Source organism: Notolabrus celidotus, chromosome 13 (assembly GCF_009762535.1).
Source record: "Notolabrus celidotus isolate fNotCel1 chromosome 13, fNotCel1.pri, whole genome shotgun sequence".
Classification (NCBI taxonomy): domain Eukaryota; kingdom Metazoa; phylum Chordata; class Actinopteri; order Labriformes; family Labridae; genus Notolabrus; species Notolabrus celidotus.
Genome location: NC_048284.1, coordinates 9901266 through 9914913, shown reverse-complemented (window position 1 = coordinate 9914913; position 13648 = coordinate 9901266). Strand labels below are relative to the sequence as shown.

At 39.1% G+C, this 13648-nt stretch overlaps 1 protein-coding gene across 1 annotated transcript in view; it reads left to right on the top strand.

The window, feature by feature from the left end:
- The window catches only part of scara3 (scavenger receptor class A, member 3), a 33990-nt gene extending 22533 nt beyond the window's left edge, over positions 1 to 11457 (top strand). The window contains exons 6-12 of the mRNA XM_034698838.1: positions 376 to 494; positions 2308 to 2552; positions 4462 to 4681; positions 5795 to 5883; positions 7457 to 7649; positions 7903 to 8080; positions 8305 to 11457. Coding sequence (XP_034554729.1) covers positions 376 to 494; positions 2308 to 2552; positions 4462 to 4681; positions 5795 to 5883; positions 7457 to 7649; positions 7903 to 8080; positions 8305 to 8795 — 1535 coding nt within the window. The 3' untranslated portion in view covers positions 8796 to 11457. The remainder of the gene's footprint in view (positions 1 to 375; positions 495 to 2307; positions 2553 to 4461; positions 4682 to 5794; positions 5884 to 7456; positions 7650 to 7902; positions 8081 to 8304) is intronic.
- Positions 11458 to 13648: the final 2191 nt, after the last annotated feature.

Genomic DNA, 13648 nt, shown 5'->3' with positions numbered 1-13648 from the left:
AGAAATGTAATTGATAAATTGTGATTATCTTTTGACCCTATCCGAAATGCTCCTTAATTTCTATTTTAGACCTTGGTAACAGCAGCTCACAAACACAAGGTCAAGGTCTGTTTAGAACAGTAACATTTACTGACATGTAGAATGTTTCATTCTGCTCCTGAACAGCCAACTGGGAATGATCCTTGTCTCGCCCAAACACCTAGACCCTGAATCCATGCCGTTTAAGAAACCATTCATGAAGTGTGATGCTTGAATGTTACGTCAGAAGATTGTTTTCTCCCTCATAAAACACACAGATGGTTGTGATAAGATTATAACTTGTTTATGTTTTTTCCATCATGACTCACCGTTCAGCTTTTTTCTCTTTGATTTCAGAACTCGGCTCCACCTCGAATTGTTCAGGCTGTCTGGATGTGACTCTGTACAGCGAGGAGATCACCAGACTGAAGAGAGAGTTTGAGGACATCCAGAGAATGATATTTGGACAGGAGGAGGTAGTGGATGTTTCACTCTCAGACAGAGGTGTCAAAAGTATACACATTCATTACTCAAGTAGAAGTACAGATACTAGGGTTTAAAAAGACTTCTGTAGAAGTTGAAGTATCAACTCAAGATTTTCAGTAAGTAAAATTGTAAAAGTTGGTTTCAAAACTACTTAAAGTATAAAAGTAAAAGTAATGTAAGGGGGAAAAAATGCCATTAAGGACAAAAGCTTAGGCTGCGCCACAGAGGCCAATAGTGCACTACCCCAGCTCCGAAAATAAACATTTTTCTAAAGGCCATAATGACTATAATATTATATTAATATTTTAATGTTGAAATATTTGGGTTTCACCTGTTACAGCTGCAGTTATGCCCATTGAAAATGAACACATTTTAGTACAATGCAAATACATTAAAGAACCATATATGTGTACTACTGAGCGCTAACGTGTTTCATGGAGCAGAAGATATGTTGACTAGTTGCCTTTAAGTATTTTAATGGTGCCAAAAGTCAAACTTCACAGGCATGTTATCAACAGCCTTTATTTGAAAGTCTTTTTTAAAATATATATATATATATATATGTATTTTTTATTATTATTTAGATTTTCCAAAAATGCAAGTATACAGAGACAAAACAATAACAGACATAGGAAAGAAAAGATACAATTTAATAGGAGACACCACAACACAGGACATGACACTTGGGGCGGGTACATGATTCATGATGGGTGAGCTCAGGTACACAACGAAACATCTAGGAGGCTGAATAGGCGATATAACAGCAGCAGGTAGATGACAATACAGAAGAGTCTCCTTGCAGAGTGCCATGAACACAGATAAATATAGTACAAAGCTCTTAACCCAGACCTCTCCTGACAATGTCCCAGAGCCCACTCAGACCTTGGTCAAAGTCTTTTAAGAGACTAGCAGCTCTCTCCATATTTAGCAGGTCAAGGTAATCCTCCAGCCAAGAGTCCTTCATGAAGCATACTGGCTTTTTTCCAGTTAAGAAGAATCAAGCTTTTGACCGAAAAGCCCCCAAGGGCCCACAGGCGTGTGACAGCAGAGCTAGTTTTAGTCTGGGCTTATAGCCCACAATGCAAACAGAAAGGGAGAAGAGGAGAACAGTATGTTTTGAATGTCAATGTACATTTACAAGGCTATTTTTAAAATGTAAGCAGTAGAAAGTACAGATAATTGAGTGAAAATGTAAGGAGTAGAAGTAAAAAGTTGTCAGAGAAATAATTACTCCAGTAAAGTATAGATAATTTGTACTGAAGTAAGGTAACAAAGTATTTGTACTTCGTAACTTGACACCTCTGCTCTTAGAACCCACTGGCTTTCATCTGATGATATAACCTCCAGAAGCAATGGCTGACTCTGTGTGTCTGTTTCTGGCTTCTGTAGCAATAAAGACCTTCAAGCTTCCAGGCTTTTATTTCTGTGTGATGCCATTGGTTACAGATAGATTTGGAACTTGAGAAGGGAGAGTGGAGTTAGTGTTGCGAAACAAGATCTAAGTGGGGATTATTAGCTCCACTTGTATGCAGAGTCAGTTTATGGACATTACCTAACACTAAATCACTGTCAGATGACTGCAACTGGGTTTCTGGGCTATGTTACAGCGGGTTTTGTTCAACCCCTTTTGCTCTCCACAAGGACTGTTTTCATGTTTAAAGCATTTTTTTTAGACCAGCAGTCCAGAATCCAAAGATATTTCATGTGTATAGATATAACAAAGAGAAAAGCAGAAAATCTTCACATTCTAATTTTTGAAAAGAGAGACGTGCCTAAGACTGGATTCCTTTCTATTCCCACAAGGTCCTGGACCAGGCCTCCCAGACACAGACCACCCTCAAGGCCACCAACAACCGTCTAACACTTGACATGCAAAACCACCTCATGTCCATCAAACTCCTCAACCAGTCTCTGGAACGATACCTGGAGCGCGTGGAGGGCTGGAAGGACGTGGTGGAGGAGTCTCAAGAGAGAATTAAGACTATGACGGAGGATCAGTACGACGTCAAAGCTACATCACAGCAAGTGAATGTAACAGTGGCACTCAGGTGAATGAAGGGATGCAGGGGAGAGACACAGATATTCTCTTAACTGTACTCACTATCCTTTTCCTGTAGTCAATGGCACAGCTACATTTACTGTTCTGTACAGTTACAAAACTAAAAATTCTAAAACATTTAACACATCAGTGTAGGTTAAATGTTAAGTTTTGATCACATATAGTCCTGGGTCTTCTTACTTTTTTTAATTCTTAGTTGACAGAGGCTCAAAACAACTTAAGCAAAGATAGTCAACAAGTAATTGTGACTTAATTATTTTTGTTTTTGGAATAGTTTTATAGTAGATTTGATAAGGTGCAAAAGGATAACAATGTGCAAAATGCAACCATTCAGTCAAGAAAAAGAGAGATTTGGGATGTGTGACTTGTTAAAAATAACCCAGTCAGATTAAAATTCTCCTCTCTTATCTTGAGGTACAGATAGAGAGAGAGAGAGTTTGAACAGCACCAATCCCACAAAATTGGGATGCTCTGTAAAATTATAAAGACACACCTTAGTGGTTTAATTTAATTGAAAATAGTATAAAAACAACATATCAAATGCTGAAACTGAAAAATCATATGCTTAATTTAAATTTGCTGTCAGCAACATGTTCCAAAAAAGTTTGAACAGGAGCATGTTAACCATTGTGTTGCATCACCTCTTCTTTTTAAACCCTCTGTAAATGTTTGGGAACCAATGTTTGATGTGAGTGCATGCAGCGATTTCCACAGTTTTGACTTGGGTGGCCAAACTGGGGCACTGACTGTTGAAGGGTTGGCCAGGCGTGGAAAAAATTAGGGGCTTACCCCAAACCTAGGAGGGTTACTTCCAATATTCACATCTACTTTAACTTGTTTTTATGAAATAATTTAACAAATGTTATAATTTTGTAGATTTGTAATGTTAACATTAAAAATGTAACTCGACAGAGTGTCAACATTTAAATCTGCTAAACTGAACTCCTTAAGGACTCAAAATAAAGATGATTGTCCAAAGTCACAGTAGTTTCTGTGGATTTGATATTGTTTTTGTTGATGCTACAAAGGTTTGTCCAGATTTTTGAATTCTTTAATGACATAATAAACTGTAGATACTGAAATCAAATAATTATTTGCAAGTTTACGGGCAGAACTTTTTTTCCGAAAAATTGCTGATTGTTGTTTTTATCAACATTTTAAACCATGTCCCAACTTTTGTAATTGGCGTTGTATTTCTGAACTCAATGTTACTCATTTAATTGAGTTGGATAAGAAGTCATTTTTTAAAGAAGGCAGCTGTTCTGGTCAACGTCAGTGTCTTTGAATAATAAGCGTTTTGGCAAATATATTTAATCAAGAAATCCAAAAGGTAAATTATTGGTTTTAAATTTGTAATAGGATTTTACAACTCCAGGCTGCAACATAATCCTGTCTTGTTTGCTACGCATACTTGTGAATGTGGTGACCTTTTAGTGAACTAACCAAGTAGAGACTCAGTCAGTGACTGACAGCCGAAAAGAAGCCAGAGTTGTAGCCACAAGTGCAATTACTCAACAATCCGTCTAATTATTCATGAAGGGAAAGTACAGTAAGAATAACAAAGTGGGATCTCCCATTTGAGAAAGGCACAGCTGTTAAACATTATGCTGATGTAAATCTGCTCTAGAGTGTAACCAATGGAGTTTATCATCCATCTTTTCTGAGTTAATTATTTCCTGTTTACAAACACAAAAGGCATGGAGGTTCATTATGGAGAAGAAAGAATGGTTTAAAGTGTTAACAAATCACAGGCTAATCAAACACTTTTGGGCTATTTAGTAATCATTAGTAAAAAGAAAAATTAAGCAAACTCTATTTAAAGAAACTGTTATTGCAAACACTGCTTGATGTTTTACCCACCCATCTCACTTCTTCTGTATTTTTCCTCTGCTCTCCAGCGCGATGTGGATTGACGCCCTGCAAAGGAAAGCAGATGAAGAGACTCTGGTCCTCCAGAAGTTGACCAGCGATTGGCAGAACTACAGCAGAGTTCTGACCGCCATCAAATCCAACACGAGCACCACCACGCAAAACATGAGGTTCGTCCAAAACAACATCGCAGCGGATCACCAGAGAATCGCCATGTCTGCTGAGGTGTACTACGACCTCACACAGCAGGTTTGTGTGAAGCTTTTGTGAAGTTTATTTGAGAGAAATAAGTCATTGCAAAAGTTAGAGGAGCTGTAGCATCTTTGAAATGAAGACATTTATTTTTGTGTGTGTCTACCTGACATTTAGTAATGACTGGCAGACAAATTTATACTATGTGTCAGTACGCCGCTATATGTTCAGTTTAGCCATGCTTAATATGAAACTTCCAGTTAGACTTCTAGTTTGGATTCTTTCACGTTTCATGACTCTTTGATGACAAACACACCCCTAACACAGACGAAGGTCAGATATATTAAGAGGAAAAACCACTTGGTCAGGTTTTGGAAACAGAGTGGTTTGGTTTCATATAATTTAAATACTAATGTACACTACCAGTCAAAAGTTTGGAAACACCTTCTCATTCAAGGGTTTTTATTTATTTTAATTATTTGAAACACTGTACATTAATATACCAAAGACATCAAAACTATGAAAGAACATATATGGAATTATTTAATTAACAAAGAAGTGTTAAACAAACCAGAATATGTTTCATATTTTAGATTCTGTAAAGTAGCCCCCTTTTTCCTTCATGACAGCTTTGCACACTCTTGGTATTCTCTCAGTCTGCTTCATGAAGTGGTCTCCTGGAATGGTTTCTAAGTAACATTAACACCTTGTCAAGGGTTCATTTGTAGAATGACTTGCCTTCTTAATGTGTTTGAGACCATCAGTTGTGTTGTTCAGAGGTAGGGTTAGTACACAATGGATAGCCCTATTTGACTACTGTTGTAATCCATATTATGGTAAAACCAGATTATTTCATAGTTTTGACGTCTTCAGTTTTAATCTACAATGTTGAAAATAATTAAAATAAATAAAAACCATTGAATGAGAAAGTCTGTCCAAACTTTTGACTGGTAGTGTATGTACACTGAAACAGGACTAAAGCACCATACTTGACGTTACTGACCTTCATGTGAAAGTCATGAGTTGAAGGACGGCATCCAGAAACAACACGTGAAGGGTGTCTGAAGTTTCATATTTAAACAATTGGGCCACTGACTAAGCTTGTTCTGTTTGACAAGTGACAATTTAAAGTGAGGTAAAGTGAGTACAACATGCCTTTATTTCCTCCAGGTGATGAACCTGCAGATGCAGCTTGACAATGTGACAACCTTCATGGACGAGCACGAGGAGAACATGCATGACCTTCACTACCATTCCAGGTACTGCACGTGAACTGCTACACATACCAGGACATTGTGTTGAATAACATCAAGTCTTCCCTTCACTGGAAATTTTTTGTTTTAAAATTGCATTTATCCATTCTTTGGCAAACAGCTTCTCCAGGGAATCTGGAAATTTAAATTTTTTTTACACTTAAAAAACATTAAAGCAACAAGCAGGAAGAAGCGAAGGAAGAGAGGCATAATGGCATTACCAGGCATGTCCATAACACAATCCAGCTAAACACAGGGATTATGTGAAATTATAGGTTTATGTAATCCTTGATTGTTTCCTTTAATCAATGTAGTCCGTTTTTAATAGACTAAATGTATTCAAATCAATGAGTGGTTTAAGGTTATAGTGTTTTTTCTGCTCTTTCAAAGACTGGTATGCATATAAGAGGAAAAAAAAATCCAATAAGTAGATACAGGTGCAGCTCAAAAATTAAAATATCATGAAAATAGAAATATTTGATGCCTTCTTTTGTTTTTATTTTGGCAATTTGGGTTTATAGCTTATGGAAATTGGAAGTCCAATATCTCAAATTAGCAGAATACTTCCAAAGATCAATCAAATAAAGGATTTGAAATTCAGAAATGTCCATTTTTTTTAACAGTATGTTCATGTTCATACACTCAATACTTTATTGGGGCTCCTTAAACCAAGAGTTACTGCATCAGTATGGCATGGCATGGTGGCAACCGACCAGCCTGTGGTTCTGCTGGTGTGTTTTTGGAGCCCAGGTTGCTTTGATAGCGTCCTTCAGCTCACCCATTTTTTTTGGTGGGTTTTTCTTATCTTACCCAGATTATCTACAGGTTCAGGTCAGGGCGGTTGGCTGGCCAAATCAAGCGCAGTAGTATCATGATTAGAAAACCATTCGATAATAGTTTTTAGGGATGCACCAATCCTACTTTTTAGGTCCCGTTACCGATATCAATACCTGGGCTGTGGTATCTGCCGATACCGATACTAGCCGATCCAATCCCGGTATTGATTTAACAATCTCTATTCCTAGGATAGAATCATGTTTTGGCAACTTCAGGCTTTTCTGACTTTGTAAACCAAAATAAAGTAAACATTTTTAAACTGAGCCCTGTGATGGGTTGGCGACCTGTCCAGGGTCTACCCTGCCTTCTGCCCGAAGCCGGCTGGGATAGGCTCCAGCCCCCCGTGACCCCCAACGGCATAAGTGGTCAAGATAATGGATGGATGGATGGATTTTTAAACTGACAGCATCATTATTCAAGAGATTATAAATGTGTAGCAGCAGTTTGGTGAGTTAATCTTCATAACCAACAGATATTGTAAACTCAGAAAAGCATAGAACTGAGATGAATAGATCTGCCATATGGATCGGCACTATATATCGGCCCCTTGTCACCGATATCCGATCCAGCTTTTTGAGTCAGATCTAGCCGATATCTGATACCAGGATCGGATCGGTGCATCCCTAGTAATTTTGACGCTGTGGGCAGTAGCTACGAAAAGGATATCAACTTCATCATCTGAAAAGAGGGATTTGAAGTTATGATAATAACTCACACTGTAACTCTCCTCCTCAAACTTTAGGTACTATGAGAACCGGACAGGTGAGCGCTTCTCTGCATTAGATGGTCGTCTTAACTCCATCAGTATGGAGATTGACACGATCTCCTCCAGCATCAACGCCACCGTAAGCCACGTCCAGAGTATGTACAAGTACATCAACATCGAGAGCTCATCTTGCCAGAGTCGCCTGGGCAGACACACAGAAGATCTACAGGTACTAACTTCTGAGCGGTTATTTCTATTTTCACCTCGGGAACACCCCAGGAACTAATAGCATTTGGAGGAACTTATTGTGCTACTACTCCCTCTTTTGGGGTTGGTATTAAGCTTGAAGTCAGCCAAGCTCATTTGTACTATTTTAGACACAGAAAGTCTGTCAAGCCATCAAGGAGACCTTTCTGAGCTTAATCATAAAAGATTGATTTACTGTCTTTTCTTTCCACCAATGACCTTCTCCCTCTTTTCAGAACCTAAACAACACAGTCCTGTTGCTGCTCCACTTAGCCGACACACTGAGGCAGCAGAACATGTTGTTGAATGTCCAACTGGATGTGGATGTCAGGAACTTCTCCATGATCATGGAGGAGATGAAGCTTGTGGATGTTCACCACACACAGCTCATAAAGAACTTCACTATAGTAAAAGGTACAGCCTCACAACTAGCCTCCCATTCTTTTATTCGTAGACTCCAATGGCATCAAACCAACGTGCATGGTTCTTGCCAAAGAGGGTTCAGTATCTCAGAGTCAGTCATACCTTTTAAAGACAACCCACTCTCTTACTGAGCACCCTTTTAGTATGCGTTGTTACATTTAAAAAGCAGTATATGTAAACATTGTGCACTCTAACTCATCAGCTCCTCTCGACAGGTATTCCTGGACCACCAGGGCCCAAAGGGAACCGTGGCGAGACTGGCACAAAAGGACCAATGGGATTGACTGGGAGCAAAGGTGACAGAGGCCCTTTAGGAACTCGTGGATTTGCTGGGGAGAAGGGTTCTCTTGGGCCCAAAGGAGTACAAGGTGAAACAGGCATTAGTGGCAATAGAGGGGCACAAGGAATCAAAGGAGCTAAAGGGGCTCCTGGCACTCCTGGACCTCGTGGTGAAAGAGGCCAGAAGGGTGATATGGGCCCCGCTGGTGCAGGTGGTGGCCCAGGACCCACAGGGCCAGCAGGAGAGCATGGCATAGGAGGTCAACGAGGCATTATCGGGATACCAGGACCACGAGGGAAACCTGGACCAGTTGGCGCACCGGGGCCACCAGGAACTCCTGGACCTCCAGGCCTGCCATATCACCATGACAGAGTCAACACCCAGCAGGGAGCTGTGACGCCTGCTACTGGATCCAAGAGACAGTAGATGGATGGACATGGACTTTGTGGAGGATTTGTCTTGAATGAAGAAACTTAAGGGAGATATGAACCTGAGGAATACCGTCAATTGGGACTGGAGATGAGAATTTCCATTTCTTTGGGATCATGCAAGACAATTTAGTCTACGAACAAATCCAACCCATCAAAATTTGAAATTGGGCTTTAAAGGCACTGTTCCCTGATACTGAGTCAATGTTGAATGAATGGAACCAAGAGGGAGGTCTAAAACAGACCACAGAACCGACACCACAAGGTAAACTGTCAAGAAAGAAGAGAACCTAAAGTCAGATTCAGACTATGCTTGGACAGATTTTCAAGTCAGTACAGAGGTTTCTTGGAGACAACTGCCCTCTTACACTTCTTCAATGAGTGTCTCCTCACCCATGAAAGCCAAACAATACCTACATAAATCACCTGGTGCATTTGTGGATGATATACTGGTAGGATGAGTTTTTACTGGAATTACCAATTTGTCTTTGACAAAGAGATGACGAGAGATTAAGAGAATACACATCAATTGTTGGATTCTAGGTCTTCCCTCTTTGAATGTACAAGAAGAAAAGTTTGTGTTTGAGATTGGTGTCCAAACATCAAAACCTCATCAAGGGTTAATAGATCAATAATTAATAGGAGGGTTACATTTTGGACTAAAGTAGTAGTCTTTCCTGTTTAGACTACTCAAGGGTTAATTTTCCCATGCACTACTATATGGGTACTGAAGGATCTTGTGTTTGCTATAACATTTTGAACACATTGACACATCCTAATGGATGGCACTTTATTGGTTGTCTCTGTAAAATTTAAAATCAGTTTGCTTATCTTTGACATTTCAGAGCAGGTACTCTGTAGACTCTTTCATCTTTGGGCAAAACTGTCATTTTATGATCTTTAAATCTCAGAATTTGTCCTTTTTTTTGTTCACACCTTTTTTTCAAAAATTGTTTCTAAAAAAATTAATCAAACTGTAAACAAAGAAAGTCACAAGAACTTCTCTTGCTGACTAAGGAGGGTGTTCTTATGAGAACATTTTGGGAGATACACTTTTTGTTTTCTTTCTGAGAGACTAATAAGAAGACTGTGACCACCGTAGGGATTATCTGTTTGCAGGAGGGATGAGTTGATTATCCTAGCTTAGCATAAATACTGAAGGCAAAAGGAAACACTATCTTAACTTTTCATAGTGTTGTATTTTGTGTGTTCAAATCATAGACTGTATATTGATATGGATTGTGCGCCTCCATCTTCTACCATACAAAAACGTGAAGCCAAAATACCGCCTCCGACTCACAGCTGACCCATCACCCTAACGACTGTCAGGAACTAGGTTAACGATTGTCAGGAGGTCCAGAACGACTGTCAGGAACTAGACTAACGACCCCACTTAGGACCCTTTGTGACTCCTGGACACACCCACGACTGTTAGGGCTTATATCTTCGAGCTCTTCCCCAGTCTGGTCAGAACTGAAGAAGCCTTTCGGAGGAGAGGTGAAACGTCTTCAAGAATTTCTACCAGTCCAGTTGCCTTACGGATCAAGCTTTGGATTACCATGACCTTGATGACTGAGAACCTTCACAGACACCGCCTCCATAGGCGCTTAGTGTTAAGGTGCTGATGTATTTTGAAGCCACGGCATGTGAACTATATAAGCTATTGTAGTTCATAGAAACATAGTGAAGTATGCTACAGCCAGTCACCAGAGGGAGCTCTAAAAGTTTTGGGTTCACTTTGGGGGAGCTGTTTTGCTGTCCATGTTTTTATACAACTCTGTGTACATAAACAGAAGTTTAAAAGCAACAAGAAAATAGTTTAGTAGAAATTATATGCTGTATCCATATCTTGCCAGACACCAGTTTATCCCATTAATGTCAATGTCAAAACCAGATCACACAAAAAAGACACATTGTGAGTAACAGAGAAGCTAGCAGATACACTCTTTAGCCTCAAAGAGAGTCAGGCGAGCTCATCCTGCTGCGACTTGTTTTTATGATAAGCTAGGCTAATGTACATATAAAGTGGAATAATTCTTTTAATCAATGTATTTGAAAGAAAGTGAATGTTATGGCTGTGGTCATGAAACTCACAATTCCATAATGTATAGTAAAAAGTGTGATTGCATGGACTTGAGTATCCCTGTTTCAAATCTGTTCCCCACAGACTTGATTATTACCAAAAGACAAAACTCAGTTTCTTTGTCCTTCCATAACTAATATCATCTCATTGGCTGAGGCCACACCTGTGCAGGTATTCAGGAGTAATATGTATACATGCCATAGTATCCTGATTTCTTTCAGAGTTCTCCAGGTAGGAAAATCAGGACTAGGGCTTGTCCTGGTTTCTGAAATCAGGAAATTATGTTAGTGTGCACACACACGCCGGGCAACTCGGGTCCATGCAAGTTGTGGTTTTTGCTATATCCAAACATTAATGTCACATTTTCAACAGTTTCTACCATTAAAAGTTGTGGAGGCACAAAAATGACTTATACCCAGTCGTGACTTATGGACTTTGAGTCTTATGAAACACATAGATCACCTTTTTTGTCACAGGAAAAAAAATTGCAAGAAGGGAACGTACTATTTTTGTAAAGTGTTGTAATGAAATGCGACTGGCTTGCGTTGAACTTCAATAAAGATTTTTTTTAACCGTCTTTTCTTTGTTACTGTCCTACTGTACTTCCACAGCAGAGCCCTATTGTTGCCCAGTGAAGAAAAGGGAGTGGACATTAATTCAAAACACATGTCACCCCTCCCGTTACATTTTTGAGGTCTGCTTCCACTGTGTTCAAGTTCTTCGATTGTCTAGATTTACACTGTTGTTTTAACATATTTCACCAACAAGAAATAAACCACACAATTAACATTTTGCAGCTCTTTAAAAATAGATTAATATATTGTTTCAAAGTAGTTGTAAAAATTTGCTTTGATGGCATTTGTATGTGTTGTGGTATAAAACAGCTGATAACCTTGCAGCAGCCATCCAAAGCTTCAGCCCTGCTCTCCTGCTGGATGATACTTTCACAGCATTTCTCTCTCCTTCTCAGAGCTGGAACATGACAGGCCTTGTGGGATGTCAGGAACCCGATCTCCAACAAAAACTTCCTCCAAGAATCCACCCAAATCCCTTATTCCTGCAGTCCCCATAACTGTTAGTCACAAATGTGGAATATATGCTTTAAATCACACGGCATTTTCACTCCAGAAACCTCAAGCTACAGCCTAAAACGGCTGCTGTCTCTGATCAGCCAAGCAGTAAAATATAGCTGGGGTAAAATCCAGGACTTGTCCTTTCCTTATTGATTTATTCTCACTTTGTATATCCGTCAATTTCACTAGCTTTATTTTCTTTACTCTTTGGTCTGGGCATGAGAGGAGGGTGATGTCTCGTGGACCACTATCCTGACATAAGAAACCATTAATCACTATGACTGATGCTTCACAGCAAAGTGTTGAACAGATGTCGCCAGATCCAGCCTAGAAAGAGACATACTGAGAAAGCAAAGACACAACAGAAGAAAGGAAAAGGGAAACTATATGAGAGGAAAGGATATGGGTTGTCCAATAGCCAGTGATTCACAGATTATTATTTGGTCAGTTTCGTTGTTTTCTCTTCTTGTTACTTGACTGTGCGCCGACTTGGTGGGAGGGCTGACTTGAGGTTTGATGAAACCAATTTTTTAGTTCAAGTAATCCTCAAATGTGGGGGGTTGTGATAGATAGATTTTTTTGTTAAAATAACATCCAAAATAAATAAGTTCATGGACGTTAAAGACAGTTATGGTGACAAAGAAGGGACATTTATTCTTAAATGTCTGTAATAACTGTACAATTCATGAAAGGTTAAAATTGCTGAAAAGGTATAAAGTTACACTATCAGTCAAATGTTTGGAAACAACTACTCATTCAAGGGTTCTTATTTATTTTAATTATTTGAAACACATTAATACCAAAGACATCAAAACTATGGAAGAACATATATGGAATTATTTAATTAACAAAAAAGTGTTCAACAAACCAGAATATGTTTTATATTTTAACATTCTGTAAAGTAGCCCCCTTTTGCCTTAAGCTTTGCACACTTTTGGTATTCTCTCAGTCTGCTTCATGAAGTGGTCTCCTGGAATGGTTTCTAATTAACATGAGCCTTGTCAAGAGTTCATTTGTAGAATGACTTGCCTTCTTAATGTGTTTGAGATCATCAGTTGTGTTGTTCAGAGGTAGGGTTAGTACACAATGGATAGCCCTATTTGACTACTGTTGTAATCCATATTATGGCAAAACCATATTATTTCATAGTTTTGATGTCTTCAGTATTAAACTACAATGTTGAAAATAATTAAAATAAATAAAAACCATTGAATGAGAAAGTTTTACCAAACTTTTGACCGGTAGTGTATATGTGCTAAAAATAGTCCTTTAAAAGAGGTGAAAACACTTAAAAAACTTAAAATGTTATAATGAAGTTCTTAATCTGTGATCTACATGTTTAGTAATCTCATGATTGATTACTCATGCCTGCCATGACCAGAAGTTAGAGCTCCCGTCGACGATGCTTCCTTCCCCGGGCTGTTTCCGAAATCGCCTGCTACATACTACCCATAAATGCAGTGTGCAGTCTGCATCAGAAACAGTACCTGAGGGAGACTGGTCGGCTGCATACTGAGACAGTTTCCCAAATCAGTACAACATCCAGGTAGTTTTGGCGTACTTGTTCACATACTACAAACTGACTTTTGGCCAAATCAGCACGTACTGCTAGTATAGTAGGCGGTTTCAATCACAGCCCTGGTGAAGCTGCCAGAAAGGAAGCATCATGTTTGAGTTTTATTTACTTGTATACCC